Source organism: Otolemur garnettii, unplaced genomic scaffold (genome assembly GCF_000181295.1).
Source record: "Otolemur garnettii isolate 467f Iridium unplaced genomic scaffold, OtoGar3 scaffold00062, whole genome shotgun sequence".
Taxonomy (NCBI): domain Eukaryota; kingdom Metazoa; phylum Chordata; class Mammalia; order Primates; family Galagidae; genus Otolemur; species Otolemur garnettii.
The window spans coordinates 5,888,969-5,912,695 of NW_003852457.1; the positions used below are offsets into that span (position 1 = coordinate 5,888,969).

The 23,727-nt window shown below is 44.4% G+C and overlaps 1 protein-coding gene across 6 annotated transcripts in view; it reads left to right on the top strand.

Annotated features, from left to right (window-relative positions):
• The window catches only part of ZFAT (zinc finger and AT-hook domain containing), a 195,925-nt gene that overhangs the window by 102,730 nt on the left and 69,468 nt on the right, over nucleotides 1-23,727 (top strand). For all 6 annotated transcript variants that reach the window (XM_012807040.2, XM_023514939.1, XM_023514938.1 and 3 more), the window contains 3 exons: nucleotides 1,333-1,482; nucleotides 4,753-4,926; nucleotides 21,593-21,681. In XM_012807040.2, coding sequence (XP_012662494.1) covers nucleotides 1,333-1,482; nucleotides 4,753-4,926; nucleotides 21,593-21,681 — 413 coding nt within the window. The remainder of the gene's footprint in view (nucleotides 1-1,332; nucleotides 1,483-4,752; nucleotides 4,927-21,592; nucleotides 21,682-23,727) is intronic.

The following is a 23,727-nucleotide window of genomic DNA, read 5'->3' on the forward strand; positions in this document are numbered from 1 at the left end:
GTGTGCACAGTTGTTAGCACTCATGTATGAGTGACAACAGGTGATATTTCATGCTTGTCATTTCACTTCCAGTGTCCCCGTGTGCACAGTTGTTAACACCCATTCATGAGCCACAACACCTGAAATTTGTTTTTTTGCGCCTGACTCGTTTCAGCTAAGATAATGACCTCCAGTTTCATCCATGCTGTTATAAAAGTACATGATTTCCTTCTTTTTTAATGACTGAATAATAGTCCATTGTGTGTATATACCACATTTTCTTTCTTTATCCAATGATGGGCACTTAGATTGATTCCCCATCTTTGCTGTTGTGAATAGTGCTGAAGTAAACATACTCATTGTTTTAATATAATAATTTCTTTTTCATGGGGTAGATACCCAATAGTGGGATTGCTGGATTGAATATAGTAGTTATATTTGATTCTTTGAGAAAGCCTCATACTATTTTCTGTAGCGGTTGTACTAATTTACATACTTTTCCCCACATCCTTGCCAATATCTGTTAGTTTTTGACTTTTTAGTAATAGCCATTCTGACTGGGTCAGATGCCGCATTGTGGTTTAATTTTCATTCTCTGATAATTAGTGATGTTGAGCATTCTTTTGATATACCTGTTTGCCATTTGTATGTTTTCTTTTGAAAAATGTCTATTTATGTCTCTCTCTCTTTTTTTTTTTTTTGATGGTTGTAAGTTATTTGAATTTTGAAAAATGTCTATTTATGTCTCTCTCTCTCTCTCTCTCTTTTTTTTTTTTTTTTGATGGTTGTAAGTTATTTGAGTTCCTGGTATGTTCTGGATATCACTTCCCTCTGAAATGAATATTTTGCAAATATTTTCTTCCATTCTTTGGATTTTCTTCCATTCTCTTTATTCTGTTGATTATTTATTTGCTGTGCACAAGTTTGTTAGTTTAAGTCCCAATTTTGTTTTTTTGCCTGTGCCTTTGAGGTCTGAGTCACAGTTGGTTTATTTGAGCCATGATTTGGCTTTGCTGGCCACGTCCCTTCCACTTCTGCGCTCTCTAGGACTCTCCGTGATGTCGACTTGTGGGAGAAGCTAAATCACTGCTCCTGCGGACAGCTTCGCTTTCTGCGTTTGTCTGATTATTGCCTGGTGACATTCTTCCTCCATTCTGCGTATTTTATGTTAACAGGTATTTAGAGCTGAAACTTGCCCAGATTCTGGCTTAAGTGTTTTGGCAAAAATCCTGTCTCTGGCCACCCTGAAGTGCTTCCTGAGTCACCCCCTTGGTGATGCTCATTGGCGAGTTTTTTCACGTCAACCTCCACTGAAGTTCTTTGTCTCCTGATTGTCATCCACTTTTTTTCTAGAGGTCTCCATGAGCACCATTTCTGAGGTTCTAGGGAGGAGGGTTCAGCTGAAAGGGCTCATTGGAAAGAGAGCCATGAAGTGCCCGTACTGTGATTTCTATTTCATGAAGAATGGCTCAGACCTTCAGCGGCATATCTGGGCTCATGAAGGTGAGTATTCATCTTTCCAAATGGAAAATTCTTTTCACTTTGTGCTTCCTTCATTTCTGCCGTGTCTTAGGAGGAGGCTATGCATTTGCGCCCCTGTGGTTAGGGCTCCTTTAGCACACTAAGGGGTGTGTCCATTTAGCAGCCAAGATCAGTGGTTGAAATCATTACTTAATTCGTGTCAGTTGCAATGAGTAGGGGTATTTGTTGCTTCATAGATCACACTGGAATTGCAGTGATAAATCACCACGACCTCTCTGCTAGAAAGCAAGTGTCATGAGAACAGGAAAACCAGTGTTGTATTCATGGCAGGAATGTGGGTGCTCACCACAGTGCTCCAGGTAGAGCAGGTATTCTAGAAGTGGAGGTGTTATGGATGAAAGAAGGAGAGGAAGGCGGCAAGGAGGCCTCTAAACCTACCAGTGTGGAGTCTTACTGTTACTGTGATAGAAAAGGAATTCAGAAGGTGGAAGGGTTGAGTGGTCAGGAAGGATGTAGGCTCTGCTTTTGGGGTGTTTGCATATGCAGATTAGGTGGGGGATAGTCACTCTGGTGACTGTGGGAAATTGGTAGATTTTTTTTTTTTATTAAATGATAGCTGTATACATTAATGCAAACATGGGGTACTGTGGGAAATTGGAAGTCAAGATTTTGTTAGAGATAGCAGGCAAGTAACTTCCCATTCTTCCCTTAGATAAGGATCTGGGGAATGAGGATAGGAGCCAAGGGGCCAGGAAAAGCTGCTTTTAGGCACCTGCATCAGGGCCCTGCCTGCTAGTCAGGAGCCTGGAGTGGTGTAGGGAGGAAAATAAACCTGGACAAGATAGAAGATGCAGAAAGGGATACAAATGCCTTCTTTAGAGGCCCCAGAGAAGGAACTCTTTGTAAGGGAGAGACTTTAGTTGTTCAGTAAAGAGAAAAGTAGCTGGTAGAATAGCAACCTGGAGAAGGCAGAAGTTGAGATCAAGTGCCAAGGTTAGAAGATACTTTTCTGCTTACAAGCATATATTGAACACTGGGTGCCAAGCAGTGTGCACAATGCTCTACCCAGGTTATCTGATTCACTATTTTCTAATAGCTTTAGAGGTAGGTCCTATTATCCCCATTTTACCAGTGAGCAAAATGAGGCTCAGAGAGGTTAAGTAATTTGCCTAAGGTCACACAGCTAATAAGTGGTGGACTTGAGATGGACCCATGCCACCTGGTTCCACAGCTCTTCTTCCTCACTCCTGCATTGATTTTCCTTGGAGGAAGCACTGGCCTCCTGTGCAGAGACAGGAGTAAAATGTGAGAGTGGTGACAGGTGATACACATGTATTGTTTCTTTGTCATGAAGTTGAGGCCATTTATAGCTGTTGGTTGCAGCTTTCTAAGCAGCGAATGCCCAAAGGACAGGTTGGGATGATGCTTGCGGGAGTCAGTGGGGAGGTGACCTGATGGAAGCAGAGAACCCCGCAGAGGCTGGAGACTAGACCGTGACTCATAAGGACATCAAACCTTGTAGTTATGCTCACCCCACATGAGCACAGGCTCTGGAATGAGAGAGAGCTGGGTTCAGATACGATGGGATGAGCAATCTCCTTTTTTTAACCCCAGTTTACTTACCTATAATATGAACTCCTGTGGGATTTGTTGTAAGGATCAAGGAGATAATTCATATAAAATCCTCAGTGGAAGTGTGACCCCCAATATTGGGTTCCTCATATGTGGCCAATGCTACTGTGTTAAGTCAGTTACAGTTGTGATGACGCATTCACATTGCAGATTTACCATTTGAAAGTCCTCTAAACAACTTCAGAATTCTGATAGTTCAGAGTGGCTCAGAAAGCAAAGGCTGCTGCTGCTTGTGTTCTTGCTGATCTGTGACTTTCTCTGAAAAGTCACAAGTGGAATCACAAAGGAAAAAAGTCTGTACTCACACTACAGTACTTGGCTTCTTTGAAATTGATCCCTGCACCCAAACTATCTCTTATCGCTGTTTACTCTCAAAATAAAACATAGGATGAGAAAAACAGAAATAAAAAATAAATAAAAGTGAACAAAGAGATAAAAGAGAGAAAACAAAAAAGTAAATAAAACCTAGGTAACGGCCATGGTCATAGGAATCCACCCAGTCCATCACTTGACCATTACGGGGCCTTGAAGAAACAAAGCTGTGGGTCCTCTGAGCAGCAAACGTCACATGAGTGCAGAGAGTCCCACACATATGGCCACTTGCTGTGACTGTGGCCGCCACCTGTGGTTTATTGGCTTTCCTCTTCCTTTTATATTTTTCTTTTCTCTTTTTTTTTATTTCTGTCTTTCTTATCCCATGTTTTATTTTGAGAGATAAGGGATAGTTTGGGTGTAGGGATCAATTTTAATAGTCATGGTAATTAACACATATGGACCTGTAGCTTTGTTCAAGGCTCTGTAATGGTCAAGTGGTGACCTAGGGCTGACCCACTACAGTGGCTCTAGATAGTGGCTCTTGGTGGATAAAAAGTGGGAACTTATAGCAGACAGTGTCTTGGTGCATCGCCGTGTGGGAGGCACAGTGCTGAGGTGGTCTGAGGTCTGCACAGCTGGTTTACTGGTCCGTCTAACTTGCCATTACCATGGGTGATGGTGAGCCCAGGGCCACGGGAGCTGATGAAGAGACTCTGGGGGGAAGACTCCTGAACCTCAATGCTCAGAATGAAAGGAGGGATGTTCTAGTTGAACAAGGGAAGAATTCAGTGCCAAAATGCCCTTCTAGTCTGAGTCATTGGCCAACAATCAGCTCTGTTGTTTTATGGGTATTATAAAATATGCTTCTACATCTGAACCTGGGTGCCTGGTCCCATTGGTGTTTGTAAAGGCCCTTGGTGCCTTTAATTTGTTCAGTTTAACTCAGTTCAGTTAATTTAATAACTGTCTGCACATTTCTCAGGATCTGTGTTCTCAAGGGGTTCCCAGACTGTGGGGAGAGGCAGGTGTGAATGACTCATTGTGCTGTGCACGGCACCTGCCAGCTAGTGAAGAGTCACAGCAGTTGGGAACACAGATTGGGAGGCAAGGACATCTCCTGGGAAGGTGAGGGAAAGCTGCAGGCTGGAGGCCCCAACAGACCCTGGAGGAAAGGGCATCCCAGTCGAGAGGAACAGCCCAGGGTGGGGGAATTGGGGTGTGTTAGGAGTAGAGTGCAGTGCTTTATTCAAAGCAGGTGCTTTGTGTATTCATAGCACATGTTCCTTGGGATTCATACACACATGTAAATACACATGCAGATATATATATGTTTTCCCCTGGCAGGTGTGAAACCCTTCAAGTGTACTTTGTGCGAATATGCCACTCGTAGCAAAAGTAACCTCAAGGCTCACATGAATCGTCACAGCACTGAGAAAACCCACCTATGTGACATGTGTGGCAAGAAATTCAAATCAAAAGGGACACTGAAAAGTCACAAGCTCCTTCACACAGCCGATGGTGAGTAAATGAGTCCAAAGTGAGTTTCCCACCCTACACGTGTGGTTTAAAGCTGCATTTCAAGTCCAGCAACAGCTGCTAATGTGTCTTTGAGAATGCACATTCTGAACAAGAGCGCGAGGACCCACACGCACGGCTGCGGTGGCACCTGCCTCCACACAGGTACTGAAAACACTGACTGTACATGCAGGTTTGTGTGCACACGTGTGGGGGCCACGGAGAGTACAGCAGCCTCAAGGAATGAGGCATCCTCAGTGCTCCCTGATTGCAGAGCTTCCAGTCCTCTCCAGCCCACCAGCCCAACCTGGAGCCCAAAGATCTTGAGGGCAGCCTGAATCACACCTGGCCTGATTTTCCAAGTGGATGCTTTTATCATTCCAAACTTCCCCAGTGTTTCTGTGTTCAGTCCAAAATGGGGCTAAGTTTAAAATACAACATTTGGGCAGATCTGACCTAGGTAAACTATCCATATGTAAGTGACTTCAGTCATTCATTAAAAACCATTGATTGAGGCCTTACACCTGCCAGCCGTGAAGAGAGGGTGAACTCCAAGTAGTCCATAACCTAGAAGGGAGGACTGAGGAGCAGGCAGGCATGTAAAGGCAAGTGCTGTGGTGGATCCCCAGGAAGTGGGTGTCTGTCCGGGGGGGTGGACACCATTGACACCACTGGGCAGTGGGCATAGTCACCCCAGACAGGCTGCATAGAAGGAGGGAAAGATTTGTTTGAGGAATACAGGCAGCTACACTAAAAACAAATCCTTTAAAATTTTTGATTTTTCTTAGACTAATTATGTGAGGGACTTGTGAATACCTCATGTAATGAGATTAATAAACTTTATTTATAAATAAATTATTTTAGCATGATAATATTTAAAATTGGAGTTCACTATAAAAATCAAAATTATTTCAGTGATGATTTTTAATTTTAGAACTTAGAGAATGATATGGATATTAAGTCCTACCTTTATTTTGAGAATGTTCTGGGAATCAGTCCTGCTGTGCATGCATTGGTCAGATCCTTGGCTAGAATTTGATTGAGATTGAGAGGCTCAGTTGAGAGGCTAAATACTTGGCTGAGACTCATCAGAAGCAAGGATCAAGGGCTTGCCTAAGGCTGAAGGAAAGGCAGAGCCATAAGTAGGAAAACTTAAGCAATACTCTCTTAAAAAAAAATAAGCAAAATTTAAAAAAAAGACAATGAAGCAGTCATACTTGAATAATACAGCATTAAAGTAATGTCATTATTCATGAATTTTACATCTCCACAGTCAACCTTCCTGATCTCTGAGCTGCCTGAACATTAAGCAGGAACTGCGTTTCTTGACATGATAGCACGTTACTCACTGAAGTCCTTCAGTAATGAAGAGCAGCTGTCCCCAGAGGCATAGAGGTCTAGAGTAGGCACTGGGTCATGGTGGCCAGGAGAGGATGGCAGTCACAGGGACTGGAAAGGGTGCTGTGGAATCATGCCTAGTCCTACAATCTGGACTCTGCTGAAAAGCTTCGAGCAGTTGGGATGCTGTCTAATCAGGATACCCTGGACCGATCAATATCCGATGTGAAGGTATAGGCTCAGTGTGGGTAGTGTCTTCGGACCACAGTGACACATTCAGTCTGTCTCAGTTGTCAATACATGTGATTCTCTGAGTTCTTCAGCAGGAAAGGGAATTCAGAAGAGCAAATATGTGCTGTGTTCAAAGCAGTAATACAACCTTCATAGAAGGGAATGGCCTCACAAACATGATGGAATATTTTCTAACAAAATGTGATAAATTTGCATTGTTTCTTGATACTGTTGGGAGGACGAGATATTTGTAAAATCATGTCTTAGTTTAACACTTAGCTATCTGGGAAGATGGGCATCAGCCATTAGATGCAATGAGAATACTGCTAGAACAGTAGCCAGCCTTGGCAGGCCAACTTCTTTTGATTCTTCGGCCTCAGTTTTATCCTTGAGATCTGTGTTAGACATATGCACAGGGAAAACTTGAGGGCAATTGGACTAGGAGTCTGGAATTCTAGAAAGAAGTCAAGGCTGCAGCTCTGTGCAAAATTAGGAGATGAGACTCGGGCATTTCTTGGGTCTCCTTTTAGCCTCAGTGCTCTGGGACTCTAGGAAGAAAGGGTAAAGGAGGGCTAAAGGTACAGAGATAAGAGGTACCTGTATAGCTTTGTCCTTTCCAAATCTGAGATGGTCACTTCCCCCCATGGATGCTGTGTTTCATTATTTGTGTTTCTGTTTTGATACTTACCATTGTCTCGTGTTTTCTTGAAGGCTGGCTTAGTAAATAGAGTGCTGGCTTGTAGACCAGTTGTACTAGCTCTCTTGCTGATCTAGGATATACCTTTACTCAGGCTAAGGGCTGTTCTTTTTTAAAATGCTGTTCTTTTTAAATTTTCCCCTAATAACTTATTTATTATAGAAACTTTGAGAAAAAAACTTCGTCATCTCTTTTTGTAGGTGCTCACATTTTATTTTGTTGATTTCTTAGAACTCCTGGGATGTTAATTGTTTATTGTATTTTGTAAATGTATTCCCCCAGTTTATCATTTGCCTTTATATTTTATTACAGTATCTTACTACATACAGAATTTAAGTTACTGCTTATTTAAAATTATCAACATATTCCTTTATGATTTTTATCATTCATGATTTCTCTTTGTTAAAAGATACTGTCATCATTTTGGGGGGAAATTTTTATACTTTTTTTTTTCAAGTTTTATCTTATGGTTTCATAATGTTTATGAAATTTAATATTATTAACATTTATTTTAGTTTATGGTATATGGTTGGAAATTTTACTGTTTCCAAATAATTATAACTTGACTCAGCTTACTTACAGAGAAATTGATCCTTTCAAATTTATTTTGAAGTGCCAGAATTTCCCAAGATACTGGATCTAGTTCTGAGATTTTGGTCTATTTCAGTGATTTTTGTTCCAGTATATTGTTTTTCAAGATACGTTTTAATAACTATAATTTTGTTATATACACATATGCTTTTCTATTTTCTTTTAATGAACATTATTTAGGTTTTCTCATTTAATTGTTGTTCCTTTGGATAAATTTTGGAATTTTCTAGTTAAGTTATGACAGATGTCTTCCCCTCCACCTCTAGGGATGAACTTGTGGCCTGTTTGACAGTGTTTGTGCCCTGCTTTGAGTTCACTGGGGAACCGTGCTCATAGTGATTGCTTGGTGGCCTTGGTAGCTCTCAGCCTTTACCCAGAAAATTAGCTTTTTATTAGAAGCAGCATTGCTTTAAAGGCTCCTGGAATTAATTGACATTAATTGTATTTACTGTCTCAGTAACAATTCAGTAGGTTGTCCTGTAGAGAGGCCATGTAGAACAGCTAGAGCTAGGAGGACCCAGTTGCAAGTCTGTCTGCCACTTCCTAGTAGGGTGGCTATGGTCAGATCACTTCTCTGGGCCTCAGTTTCCTCATCAGTAAAACGGGGCTGCTGAGTGGGTTTGAGGATCGGTGACAGGAAGTGAACCTTCTTCCCTGGCCTCCACTGCTCTGTGGGCTGCTCTTCCACCCCCTCTTCCGGTTCCGCCTTAGCTCTGCCATCTCAGCCCAGGGATACTTCCTTTATGTTTTCACAGCCTAGGTGATCTTTCCCATCCTATAGCTTTAAACACCACTTAGACCAGCGGTTCTCAACCTGTAGGTTGCAACCCACAGGAACTGCATGAAAGGACCACAGCATTAGGAAGGTTGAGAACCACTGACTGAGACTGAAAACCTCCAAACTTGTGTCTCTATCCCTGTGTCCTCCCCAAACCTAACTGCCCGCTCCCACCTGCACTTGGGCTTCTACACAGCCCCTCACACTCAGCGTGTTCAGCCCTGATCTGCCTACCGAAACCCCATCTCCCATGGTCCAGTGGTCACCAAACTGTAAAGAGATTGTAAGTGTTTTTGGCTATGAGCACCACATTTGTTTTCTGCCAAATGTATTTTTTTTCTTTTTTGTTTTGTTTTTACATACCTTGAAAATACATAAAAGCCACCCTTAATTCCAGGTTGAACAAAAACAAAAAGTAGGCAAGATAGCTTAGTTCAGGAAGCCTGGGTCTGTCTTGACTGGGCCACACCCCACACATGGTTCATTTGCAAACCTGAGTGTTCTCTCCTTAATGTGATCCAGAATCCTGCCACTTCTCAGCACCCTCACAGCATCTTCATTGGTATAAGCCATTGTCATCTCTAGCTTCCATTCTTGCAATAGCGTCCCAACTGCTCTTGTCCCCACAAGTCTATCCTCAACATGGCAGCCAGTGATTTGCAGAAACAAAGGTCAAGGCCCATCGCTCTTCTGTTCAGGACCCTCTGTGTGTCAGCATCATTCCCAGTCAAAGCCCAGCCCTCCCCGACAGCTCGTCGGAACCTCCCCCACCCATCTCCTCCTGCTCTCCCCTGCCCTCCTCGCTCCAGACATGTCCTTATTCTTGTTCCTCATCCCTGCCAGGCACAGGCTCATCTCGGGGTTTTTGCATCAGCCCTTCCTTCCATCTGGGATGTTCTTTCCTCCATGACTTAGTGGAAACCTCCATCACATCCTTCTGGCCTTTACTATAGAGTCACTTTCTGAGTGAGTCCTTCCCTGGGTGCTCTGTGTGTATAAAACCTCAACACCCCCGCCACTCCCTTGGGTTTCCTGTGTTTTGCACCTGGATGCATCATCCTCTGTTTTATAATTTCCTTATTTGTCTTTTTTGTTGTTGTTGTTTCTATCACTGGAACTCCTCCACCCCATACTTCACACTGTCTTCCATGTTATTAACTATCTCTCCTCGGTCCACCCTTTCTCCAGTGTACCATATAACTTCCTTCCTTAGGATTTCTGTGCCTTTCCTAGACTGGAAGCTTCTTAAGCAGAGATTTTTGACTGACCAATTGATTGTGTTTATTTTGTATCGTCAGCACCCAGAACAGGGGCCACCTTATTGTATATACTCCATAAATTTTTGTTGTTTGAATAAGTGAAAAAATGTAAAATGTCTTACATGAAGTGGTTGGGATATAACAGTACTCAGAAAGTGCCAGTTGTCTTCCCCATTTCATCTCTCAGATAATTATATAAGATCACATGCTTACGAATTAGATATTGCAACGTATTGTCAAGGAACTCACTGTTCAATGAATCTTCTTGGGTATCTTTTAGTGAAGTAAAAAGGAAATGAGTAATTACTTTTTCTGCTACCTGCTTATGAATCTACTTCTTTGTATTTGTTGGCTTATTTAAAGTGATGTATCCCTTTTTATGGCATTCCTATTTCCCGAAGGAGCTCATTACTGTACCTTAGAAATGATAGGTCATTCTGGGTGAAGGTTGCAGTTAAAAAGGTTTTCCAGTCAATATGTACAAGGAGAAATTGATTACAAAGGGCTGATTAAACCCTTTGTGTGTGTGCCAGCAGCATGTGAGAATTTACAATGCTGTTACACGTTTCCCCCTTTCTGACTTTAGAAAGGGGTTAGACATGATGTGTGGACTGGAGATTTACATGTAATTCTGCCACCCACACAGATGGGGAAGGTTAAATTGTGCAGTGTGCAGTGTCTTTATGTTATGTAATCAAACAAGATTCTCAAATCAGGAAATGAAAAGCTCTTTGAAGTTCAGTGCCAATTCCTTTGGGTCTCTCCCTCCCCCCATCTTGCCCCCAAACCCTTTACTTAAGAGGTTTTTTGGTAAAATTTACAAAGAGAATTTATCCAGGCTTCAAGTACTCTTGTATTGTGTAGTAATTAGACAAGTGGAGGTTGGAGTGTGGAAATTAGTTGTGAGTGGAAGAAGTACCTTTTATCCCTCCCTTCTTCAGTTTACAAGAGATCCCAGGACTGCATATTGAAATATCCCAGGAGATCTCTGAGGTCAGACAACTAAGTTTGTGAACTCATCCTAAAAAAAAGTGCCCCACACCTCACTACTGACTATCACTACGGTCATCCTTGAAGTACTTCTCTTCAGAGGCTGTGCACCAACATTGCATCTAGTCCATGCTCCAGAATGATTTTGGAACTCTTATTCTGGAATGGCCATCAGCGCTGTTGTTGTCTGAGGTCTGGCAAGGTTGCAAACTTATCTGAGAAATACCACTGCACACCTCATTGCTGAGTATCACTGTGGTCTCAGAGTGCTCAAGGCGTCTGCAGTGATAGTCAGCAGTGAGGTGTGGAGCACTTCCTGTAGGGTGAGTTCATGAACTTAGTTGTCTCACCTCATAAGTAGAGAGTTGTGTTTTTTTTTTTTTCTCCCTTGTCCTCTAAGAAACAAAATCCCTCCAGGGTAAAGTAGCTGTACATTGCCTGGCCTCTTGTTTCCAAAAACATATCACTTGAGAACCAGGAAGTAAATAGAGAACAGTGCTCTAGTAACTGGCTTGGTTGATCTTGCCAAGTTCACTTACAGGCTTCGGTGAAACTGAGCTCTCCACAGTATCCTTGTCACTCTGCCCTTTTTCCCACTCACCCCTAGAGGTAAGGTTAAGTGCAAGGAGTTAGGGGTACCTGGATGGACATGGGAGGTTTCTGCTGCTTGTCTTTAGGGGCTGTTGTCTTGGTGACGGTGGGAGAGGTAGGACTGATTTCAAGGCCAAGGAGGAATATTTAATAGGTGCACCTTGTTCCTGTCTAGAAGAAGCTCTTTTTCTCAGGGTTCGATAATATAAGCCATAGGATCCATTGGGAATTCCTGAGCCCATACTATAAAATGAGCTATGCAACTTAGTGGACCATTAGCTTAGGCTGATACACAGATACAACTATTGAATGAGGCTTAATTACCTGAAACCTCACGAGGGTAGAGGGTCCTCAATGCAGATTCCTCACGCAGTGACTGAAACTTTAATCTGGCTCTGGAGCTGTGCTCTCTCCTGTCCTTTGGCTTTGTGGCACTTTCCGTTTCTCTCCACATTTCATGCTGATCCATCCCTCTGTGTATCAGAACTGATGGACTAATTACAGAGAATCATCCATCTCTAAGTCTGCAGTTGCTTGAAGTTTGGCTTGTAAAGTACAGAGACTTCTTAAACTATATTTTTGTTGCCATAGCTATTTCTGTTCCGATTTGCCGTTGCACAAATTACCACAGATGCTAGAACTGTGAAGATGTGCACTCTGCACAGTGCTTGCTGCAAAACGATCATCATGTTCCTGCAAGATGCTCTCCACACAGAGGCAGCAGGCCTCTCCGTGCGGGGCCACGTGGAGGGGGGAGAAGGCAGGTAGGTGGACTGTGGGCTGAGGGGGGCAGGCCCAGGCTGGAGCCACTTCCTGCCTGAACAGGCTTGAACAGGTGCTTCATCATCCCCCACTTATCATGTGGATGTGACATGTCACGTGTTCCTATGGCTGCTATAACAAATTGCCACAAATTTAGTGACTTAGAACAACACAGATCTGTTAGGTTTCAGCTGTGGAGGCCAGCTGTCTAGCATCAAGGTATTAGCAGGGTCGCGTCCTTTTGGAGACTCAGGGAGAACCTGTCTCTATGTTTTGTAGCTTCTAGATGCCACCTTATCCTTTGGCTTACGAACCTCTTCCTTCATCTTCAGAGCTGCAGCTGGCATCTTTGGTCTCTTCTGTCCCTCCTTACCCCACCGAGTCACCTCTGACTTCACCCTCCTGCTTCCCTCTGATAAGGACCCTTGTGATTTCATTGGGCCTCCTGGATAATCCAAGATAGCCTGTCGTGTCAAGATCCTTAGCTTGATCACTTCTGCAAAATCCATTTTTTCCCCATCTAAGGTAGCATTTATAGGTTTGGGGGATTAGTACCTGGATACCTTGGGAGGGACTATCAACCTACCACTGTGGGGTCATGAGAAGATTAATTGGGTTTGTGCTAAGCTTGTCGGTTCACACAGCCATTCGTCTACTAAGGAGCCATCAGCTTTTGACAGCATAGTGTGAGAAAGGATATTTGTAGCAATTTATGTCATCTAAAAGATCAGATTACTCTTCTCCCAAATATTCTCTCATTAGGAAGCCACAGCGCAATAGTTACTATTTAAAGAATATCATGGTGGTGAAGGGTAAAAGTCAGTTTTCCAAAAACCACTGAAAATTTACTTATGCAAAATACCACCTTTTTCAGTAAGACTGGATAAATAGTCATAGGAGGCATTTTCACTTTTATGCCTCTAAATATTGTTACTAATAACAGTTGAGATTAATGGAAGAAATTCTTTAAGTACTTTAGTGCTCTTTTGACTTTAAGGTATACGTAAAAGTTTGATTTGGTAGAGATGATTTACTTTAACAGATATCTCAGACATCAATTCCTCCTCTCAAAGCAGGAGGAATTTTCCATTGCTGTCTCTCCCTGTGTTCTGATGGAATCCAAATGCCAGAAGCCGGAGGTGATGGTTTAAGGCTTTCCTGTCATGCCATTCTCCCATAGTTTTATATAGAACTCTATTTAAAGTAACTGAGCAGCTGGAATCATCCTTAGGGAAACTCATCAAGCAAAGGAGGGTGTGGTAAGAAACAAAGGGAACCCAGGTGCTGAGCTCACTGAGCAGGGTCGCCAGGTTGGGGGCTTCATAGAGCCGGGAATGGCCCACCCACAGTTACCGGCAAGCAAGGGGTGATTGCCTCTATTCTCAGAAGCAGAGGATGGGGGCTCAGCATGTGATCCCTGTGGGCTGAAGTTTAGAGGTCCAGGGTGATGTGGGTGCTTTTGTGCTTCTATATCTGTCTGGGGATAACTTCCTGCTTAGGGGAAGGGGGCCTTCACAAGACAGGTTTTCTGCTACGCCCCCTCCCCGGACCCCGTGATGACCTTGATATCTGCCTTTCCTTCCACAGCAGGTAGTCAACAAAAAGGACAGTCCCAACTCCTTTACCTAACCCCAGGCAGGATAACCTGGATCCTGTTGCTTCTTCCCCCTTCCCATCTCCAGATCCTCCCCCATCATCTTCACAGGGCAGGCTGAGTAACTCTGGGTAAGGCCTGAGTACAGGGCAGAGCTCAGAACTATCTGAATCTTAGACCCTCTCTTCCTCTTTACTGTCTGGTGATATGTGAATTCAGTCAACAGCCAGTTTCCAGGCCGAGCAGTGCTCACAGGGCCAGAAGTCAGTTTTGCTCCATCAGCAGTGGCCCTGAGCGCCCACGTTAGACACAGACTCGTCCCAGTAGAAAACTCGAAAATGAGGAAGGATGTCGCAAAGATATGCCACACCTTTCTGGACATAAAGGGAAATAGTAGAGATGAGATTTTTGCCCCTGTACCCCATCTTTGAAGGAGAGGCATGCCAGATCACATACTAGCTAGGGGAATCGGACCTGGTGGTGATATGCTGTTTCCAGAATAAGTCTCATTATCTGCAATGGAAACCTCCAGGAAGCTGGACACTCCAGTGGCCTCACTGAAAACCACAGGGGCTAATGCTTATTGTGTCTCTCTCTTTCCATCTGCAGCAGCAGCAGCAGCAGCCTGCATCCCGCATCCCCACAGTCTGTTTAGGCAGTCCTCAGACTTTGTCCTTGAACTACATGAAACCCCTTTTCTTTCTTGAATGAATTTGATGCCTGTTCCTGGGCATCTTCTGGGAAAGTTGGCTTTTTTTGTTGTTGAATTGTTATTTTTCTTTTTACCTTTTTAAAATTAGAAGTATCACATATGCAAAAACAGTGTACAGTTTGGTGAATTATTACAGAGGAGGCACACCTGTGCAGCTACAGCTGGGGGTGGGGTGGGGTTGGGAAGGAACCGCATTCCCAGCTCCTCAGAAATTGCCCACTCCCTGAGATTTCCCTTCCCTCCTCCCCAAAGGTGACGACTGCTCTGCCTTCTGGCATCGTAACTTGGTTTTCCCTGTCTTTGAACTTTATGTAATTTTTCCTCTAATATGTGTACTCTTGTGTCTGAATTCTTCCTTTAACATGTTTGTGAAATTTATCTAGGTTGTTGTGATTTTGACTTTTCCTATCTGGGCCTCTGGGTCAGTAAGAAGGGTTTCATAAGTACCTGAGATTTAATATTCTGTAGTCTGTTCCCGTAAGGCTTTGTTCCCATAATCAGCTTTTATTCACCGAGGCAATGTTTTTGCAGTAAGCTTGGAGTGCTTCCTGTAGGAGTTTTTCTCCCCCCAAAATGGTATGACTCAGTTTTGTTTCATCCTCAGTAATAAGACATGGCTCAGAATGACTTTGGCCTGTTTATAAAGTTGAATTCTTCCCCAAAGGACAAGAAATGACTGCCCTGAGATTATTTACAATATTAGGCTGCTGTCTCTTCGTTGTGAAGAAGAGAGACAGAGATGTCCAGTCAGAGCCCCCACCTGTAAGTCAGTACACAGCCAGGCAAGGCCAGGGTAGTGCGTTAGGAGACAGTGAACTCTTGTGAACTTTCAAGTTCAGAAACCATTGTTATCATTTTACAGTTCTGTGTTGAAAGACCTGAATTCTGGTCTGTGTGCAGTAGCAGATGAAACTTCTCAGACTTTTGGAGATGGATGCCAATTACCTGAAATGCTTTTCTGTTATAACGAGCACAGACAAGGTGAAAACAGCATTCACAAAAACCCAAGCCTTTCTACCAGTGTGCCTACAGTTACATCATGTGGCAAATAAGTGATTCTTTAAAAATTATTATCCTTGTTCTTGTAGAATGATTATATAGTTGCAATGAAAGTATATTATTCTCATAGACTTGAAATTAGTATTTTAATTATTCTTTGTTGCTTCACAGGCTATAAATGACAGCTTTAAGAGTTATGTAATGTTGCATTAAGGGAGTGATCTAGAAATTGCATAACTATTCCCTTATTTAGGGCACTATGTTATTTTCTTTCTTTCTCCCATTGTTATAACTTACATGATTCTTTCTTGCAGATAAAGTTTTTTCCCTTTGAATTAGTTCCTTAGGACATACTTGTAGGAGCAGGATGGCTGTTTTGTTTGGTGGTTTTAACAGTGCTTTGCATTGCCAATTATAATTTAAAAAACTATACCAGAAATGTGATTATATCCCAGCGTAGCTCTCTTATTTTTAACACTTTATGTTTATTTGATAGCTCATAAAATCAAACAGGTCTTGTGAGTATTAAAAGGGTTAAAGTTCATAAAGCATTTGTACCGTGGGCTCCTAGGGTGCATTTCAAGTGCTTGCTGTCACCAGACTGCTTTTGATTAATTAAATCTGATTTTATTCTCTCTTGAGAAAATTGTTCAGTCATGCCCTTTTTTTCTGATTTGGGGGTCTTGGTGTTTTGTATTCTTACACTCAGCAGTTCCTTCAGCAGCTGTTTTGCGGGGACTCTTTGGTGGCAGTCAGTGGAAGCACATTTGTGGTTCTTGAGGCAGAGAAGGGGTGACTGCTGTAATGAAACTGGGGTCTGCTGGCCCCTGCACCCCTTGGCTCCCACCACTGCTCCCTGTAGTGTCCTTCGTGGCCTGCTATGATTGGTACTTATTTATTGGCACATGTGCTGGTCATCCATTTAGCATGACCTCCACGAAGCAGGAGCTCTGCTGTCTTGGTCACTCTATCTCCTGAGGTCCGGCGTGGCCCCCGCTGTGGATGCTCAACAGTGAGTGAGCACAGCCAGCTGGGTGGCCATCTTCGTCCTTCCCCCTGGCTCCCTCTGCTTGCTCACTGTGTTCTGACGTCTTGGCTCTGTCTGTTTTTGCTGTGCTCTCCCCCAAACCCCCTGCAGAGTGGCTCATTTACTTGTTTCCTCCACACTGAAGAGCTCCTGAGTTACATTTTTCTTTTCTGACAATTCAAATTACTGGTTCAACTTAGCTGCTTGTCCACTGTGGTCCAGTTTCCTGTGTCCGGGAGTGGGGGAAGGTGGGTGGGCCGACCACTATGATAAAGGGAGAACAGTTACAACGTCAACACTGGGTGACTATGTTGCTTTGGGAAGGAGCAGAAAGGGTGGCTTCTGACTGGGGCTCCTGTGACTTATTGTCACCTTGTCTCCAGCACGCTCTCGCTTTCATGCACAGAGGGCATGGAGTGAAAAGTGCACAGTTCTGTTCCCAAAGTGCCCCCAACCTCAGGGGCTGGTGGGCCGTCTGGAAATGAATTGATTAATTACTCTGCTGGTTAGGCACTGTGGGCAGTGGATGACACAAACAACAGCCAAGGAATACAACAAAAACTTCCACTGTCATAAGGCTAAAATTCTAGTGACAGACAGGTGATAAACACAATAAATCAATAAAACATGCAGCATGGTATAATGGAAAAATGAAAACATCTCAGATCCTGAGAAAATTGAGATGTGAAAGTGAAAATATGAATATGAAATGATTCAATTTCAATATGAAAAAATTAGAGGCTGAGAAATGCTAAAAATGAATGAGTAAAAGAGGATGCGGATGGCGATTATAAATGGGATGGTCCATTCCACCCAGGAATTCGGTGAGACTTGAGGGAGAGGAGCCTGCAGGGTGGGGGTGTCTGGGATGGGCACCCCAGGCACTGGGGTCAGTAAGTACACAGGCCTGGAGGTGGTGGTGGGGATGACATGTGGGCTCTGAGAGGTGACAGCAGCTACGCCGCAGAGAGTCTTGCCAGTTTCTGTGATTCTGGGCTTTGTTCTGGGTAGAGATGAGGCCAGAGAGACTGTAGGGACTGGGAGCAGAGGCCTTTTGTAAACTGATGTGGGAGCTGCATACACATTATAATTTTACAGACATTTTCTCAAAAAACATTCTTGTTGTTTTAAGTGTATTGTTTTCAGTTGGCTTAATTAGCACTGAATCTTTGCATTGTCTCAGAGAGTGTCAGGGAGGTTAAAAAGCAGTAGGACTACAGGACACTGCCTGTAGCTGTCCTGCATGGAGGGTACGCTGCCGGGTCCTCTCCTGCACACCCAGCCTTGTCTCTGAAGGGACCGCTTTTCAGGTGCTTGCAGGCCCAGCGCCTGAGTCTGTACCTGCAGCAGACAGGCGTTACCTCCCCATTTTCTCATGGGGCCTCTGAGTAGCAGACAGCAAAGAGCCCAGGGTGAGTTCAACAGATCCAGAGAAAGAACCCTCTGTCGTTGGCCTTGGCTCTTCTTGGGAGGCCCATTCTAGTGGGCTGTCATCCCCTGTGACCAGCCACCTTTATGTGTGAGTAGTACACGGATGCCCACTACTGGTATAAATTCCTTGTACCCTTTAGGAAAATTGTGTCACACCCTTATTAGGTGAAAGGATTCTTACGTGGCTGTGAACAGGGGCTTCAGGGTGAACAGACCGGGTCCACATAAGGGCTAGGCCACTTACCACCTGGCAAGTTGCTCCTGTTCTCAATCCCAGCTCCTCTTCCATGAAAGGTGACATTGCTGCCACCCGGACCATGGGTGCAGAGTGAGACCTACTGTCCTGGCACAGCTCCTAGGGCCTCACAGTCCCGGAAGTAGAGCCTAGCAGGTAACAAATGAATGGATTTGTTCTTTCTTTTTTTTTTTGCAGTTTTTACTCAGGGCCAGGCTTGAACCTGCCACACCCGGTATGTGGGACTGGCACCCTACTCTTTGAGCCATAGGTGCTGCCCAAGTGAATGGATTTTAAAAAAAAACCTCTTTTATTTTTCAAAATCATTCATTTCTTGTCCTGGAATGATTTGCGTCCGCATAGAGCCATTTGGTGTTCATTTACCAGCCCTTTGAGGTCAGTCTAACCTTGAGCAAATACTGGGTTTTCCAGTTGATTTTTCCTATAATTCTCAGGAGTGTCTTGATAAAAAATAATCTGATGGTCTCAAAGCATTGCTCTTTTATGATTAGTCATGAATCTGTATCCCATTAATTAGGCAGCAAAAGATTATGTCAAGTACTTTCCCAGGCCGGTTTGATAGGGCTGTCAGTGGTTGCTGAAAACATTTGTAATATTTATTGCCAGGGCTCTGATGCCTCAATAAGGGATGGCTTCTAGGAGCTTGGGATGGCTTCTAGGAGCTTGGGATGGCTCTTTCCTTGTCTCCTGCAGAGCTGTGAGAGTATAGCCATAAAAGGCTGACTCTTGATTTTAAGCAGGGCATTTCCATTTGTTCATTTCAGAGCTCCTTTCTAGCACTTAATCTTTTACTCTTTGAGCCATGTGCTTGATAACGAGTGACAAAATATTTATCAACTTGGAGAATGGTTCCACCAGCTTGCTTGCACCCCTCTGCTGGGGAGTAACCCAACGCGATTTTGCTCAGGCTGCATATGTCAGTGGAGAATATGTGTAGCTAAAGTTATTCCAAAGATTTACAGAAACGTGTGGCCTTATGTTCAAGAAAAGAAGGTATTGTGTTCAAGAAAAGAGTGTTAATTGCTCTCTGATTGTAACTTGTGTCTTACAAGTGAAAAAAAATCCCCTAGAGAATTAGTAAAATCTAGAATTTGGAGTTCATTCACCTATAATAAGAGGTATAGTTGTCAAATTAAAATGCTTACACGACTTGTTTCCTTTTGCTGTTCTTACCAAGAGAGTTTTTGTAAGATGTACATTTTCTGTTTGTTTCTTATTCAGTCTGCGTGTGCACTCAAGTACTGAGGTGAGAAAGATGTGGTCCCGGCCTGCAGTGGACGAGGGCAGCCCCTGGCTCGTGGGCAGTTAGTTACAGTGCTGGAGAATAGGGACACGGACTGAAGTGTGTGGACAGCATGAAACGGGGCCAGTGGAGGGCTGGCTCTTAGCCCAGTAACAGAGATGTTGTTCAACTTGAGTTTTGAGTTAAAAATGAAGAATGGCTGTGTATCCCAGGCATAAAAAGTGTTAGCAAAGACATGGAGGTCTGAGATTCAACGGCGAGGCAGAAAGTTTTGAGACCTGAATGGGTTCGGGGTTATGGAGCCTAAATCCACAGGGAATGGGGACAAGCGGGAGTGAGAGAGAGGGCTGGGGCAGGGAGAGTTAGTTCTGATCTGGAAGCCCTTCTGCTATGTTTTGGAGCATTAGCTTTGTTCTGTAGTTGGGGTCATTGGCAACTATGCAGGAAGGACTAGGCTGGTTTATGCTGGGTCATGTGATAGAGGATAGGGCATCAGGAAGGATGTATGGATGACATGCATGTATGTGGATGGATGGATGGACAGATGAGAGGGTTTCATGAGGGCAAGGAAACCAATGTAGGGGCTTTTTTGTTGCTCAGGAAAAAAATGAGGAAGATTCAGACCAGTGTGGAACTACTAGAAAGAGAGGGAAATAGATAGAAATGAGAACTATTTTGGAGATGAAATCAGGTGCTGAAAACGTGAGACAAATGAGAGTTAGAGTCGTGAACGGGCAGGGGAGGGTGGCAGGTGTCCAACTTGGGTGGCCACATGGGTGAGGAACTAGGAAGCTGGAGATGGAACCTGCTTGGTGAGGACAGTAGTGAGTCCAGCTCAGGACATGTGGGACAGTTAAGTGACTGGTCCAGCAGGGCAGCGAGTTCTCAAGTCCTAGGTTTGGGGCAAAGGTCAGAGTGGAAGAGGCAGATTTGGTTTATACCTGTAGGAGATAGGATAGTTGTGCACGAGATTCTTGCAGAATGGGAAGACGAGAAGTGTGGGCTGGAACTTCATGAACCATCAGAGCATAAGAGATGGTTGGTGGGAGGGAAGGCCGCAGGGATACTCAGAGTGAATAGCCAGAGAGGCCCAGAGAGGCCGTGGTGTGGTGGATTCAGAACAGAAGATTTGCAAAGCATGGACTGTTAGCCCCATGCACTATGGGCATCTAGTAGGGTAAAGACTGGCATCTGCCTCTGGGGTTACCAAGTTTTGAGGTGAGTTAGAGTGGGTGGGGAATGGAGACTATGGCTGTGGACAGCTCCTTCTCCCAGGTTGGCTGAGAGGGTGAGGTGCAGGAATACTCCAGAAGGAGCTATTTCTGGGGAGCTAGGCCACAGTAGCCTGAGGTGTGGTGCCCCAAGGAGGCTCACACCCCTAGAAGCTGCTTGTCGAACCATTTACTGCTACGGGAAAGAGGCCATGTTGATACTTGTTTGCACATGCTCATATTACTGCAATTTGAGGTTTTTGTTTATAGTAATTGGGCAAAAGATACAGTGAGCTTCATGTAATCATTAATTTGTTTTAACATGCAGGCCCAGTTACCCCAGTATTGAATGTTTAAATATTGCTAAGACATTCATCTTCTTACAACAGCAGTGTTTTACATTTCTCTAGTTTTCTTCCTAGCATTCTTTCAAAAATGTCTTTTGCACCCCTACCAGAGTTGGAATTCAGTGGGACAGACCTTGCTTCTTGCCACTTGCCACTCTGCAGATTCACCTGTCTCTCAGGGTCATATCTGAGCTCCTTAATGAGACAGATGGTCCAGGATGTTCTGGGCCTCTACCCTTCCAGCCCAGCTCTTGACCTGCTGCAGGCCTCACACAAGGTTCCAGAAGAAAAGTCCAGCTGTTCTGCTTTTCTGACTGCTCTGTGGGCCATGCCTCTGTGATGCTCTGCTCTAGGCAGCTAGGTACACCTCCTACTTTCTGTGCAGGGGGCTGCTCTGGTGTCACTGCCACGGGGTCTCTCCAGGTGCAGCTGGCCAGTCTGCTCCCACGAGTTGAAGACTGACTGTGCTGCACCATCTTGTTATTCCCTTCTGAGATTCTGGACTCCTATGTGGCTGTGAACATCTTTGTGCACTGGCTCCATGCCTGGCACTTCATTCACACCGGGTGCTTTGGTCTGGTGACGCTCACCTTGTTCTCTGCCTCTTTGCAGGGAAGCAGTTTAAGTGCACAGTGTGTGACTACACAGCAGCCCAGAAGCCACAGCTGCTGCGGCACATGGAGCAGCACGTCTCTTTCAAGGTAAGAGGGTCCCGGGGCAGAGACGGGTGCAAACCGTCAGCATCTAGCTTTGCACAGTGGAGATGGAGAGAGTGCCCCTGTAGTACTTTTTGGTATTACCTTCACTTTCGGGCCCCCTTAGCTGGTCATATGGGTCTAAGTCATAGTTCAGTTCTGCTACCTTTCCAGACGCAGAGTGTTCCTCTTGGCAACCTTGGCAACCGAGTCAAGGATGTGTAAAAGGATGCAAACAGAAAGAAAGGGGTGCTCTTATGTAACACTGGAGTGATTTGGAGGACAGTGTGCAGGCTTTAGGGACACGTGTTTGTGCTTTCAAATCTTGGATTAGCTCAGGTGAATCAGCTGCTAAACCAGGTGTGATGAAGCCCACCTGGCAGGCATTTGTTAAGACTAGAAATTCTGCTCGGGAGTGCCCACTGCAGTGCCATCACTAGCAGGGCTCAGGTCATATTCTTTTAATGCCTCTAATTGATGTTTCTTCAATGTAGGTGGTAATATCTTTTCAGCCACTGCTTATAATGCAGTTATTAACAGCAAGAACTATGGTCCAGTAATTTGTTCAATAAAAAATTCTGCTTACCACTTGGGGCAACTTAACCCTTAAAATTGCTGCTGCTGCTGCTGCTGGCATCCGCACATGGAAATGGAATCAAGATTTGCAAACATGTTGCTCTGAAATGGTTTTGGAAATTGCATCTACTTCTGAATACTAGAGCAGCATAGGAGGGGGTCTACTGGCCAGTAGTTTCAACCTCTGAGGAACCCAGGGCTAGAATCACCCCAAGGCAGTGTCAGGGGAGTGCCCCAAACTGTCCTGGGATGGAGCTGGTTGGGATTCCAACAAAAGAAGCTCTGGACTGAGGTGATGAGTCCGAAGCATTTATTTAGGGGACTTGCAGAGTGCTGCAGCCATCCTTGCAGTGGACAGAGAGAGAAAAGCGATGTCCTGTCTAGGTATGTCCACAGTGAGGGGTAGGAGTGTGCAGTTGTTATGTTTGAGGAATTTGGCTCAGGGTCTGGGCCAGTTTCCTCTGGGTAACAATCTAGATGCCTTTATCAGTGCCTGGCAAAGTTCAAGGCTCCAGTTTGAGTTAAAGCCTTCTGGGGAAGGCTGTAGCTGGCTGGTCCTAGAGCACTCTTTGATTCTTGGTCAGGACACTGGAAGAAAGCCAGGGAGCCGGAAGGTGCAGCTCCCGCAACCTCCTCACCTACTGAACTGCTGTCATGTGCTGCTGCTGTGCCACAACACTGCGACCCTCCAGTCTCCCCCACGGTTCCTGTCGTTGTTCCTCTTTGACAAATGATGGACCTGAACCTCAGAGATGTTAGCTGATCACCTGTTAGTTAGTCTTTTCTGCTATGCCCGTACCCACAGATTCCAGTCGTCACAGTAATACTGTCTGACCTGTGTTCACCACTTGTGAGGTGGCGAGAACCTTCCCCCTTGACAAACTCATCTTATGCTCAGAAGAGCCTTGTGAGAGGGGAATTCTTCTGGCGTCTCCTCTTATAGTGGAGAAGCTGAGTTGCTAGAGGGGTTAAGGGCTTTCAATGTCTGGGAGGTGAAGGAGCCAGAAGTTGGACTTCATCCTCTCACTGTGGTCCTACACTTTTCTCTCTGGATCTTCTCAGTTATTTGTGGGCAGAAAGAGAAACTGGAAAACTAAGGATGTTGCAGGCTACTGCTTATGTAACTGCTCCCACCTGGTGGGAATGTGGCAGTGTCTGAGCTGAGGAGGATCGTCACTGCTATGCACGTACTACACAGAATTAAAATTAAGGGCTTTATTTCACATTTCTCAGCGCATGGGTATGTTTCTTTGGGGGACTAGTACAGTTACTATACTGGAGGACAGCTGAGCAGCTCTTTATAGATGAGAAACTTAGGTCCATTATTTTCCTAGCTATTTCAGAATTGATACTAGACTTTCCATTCACTTCTTGGTTTTGAGTGTGAACATTTTTCTTTCCTAACCAGACACAGCTCTAAATGTCTTTGTGCCTTGAAATCCTCGTTTTCCTTCCAGGCTTACCAATTACTTGGTT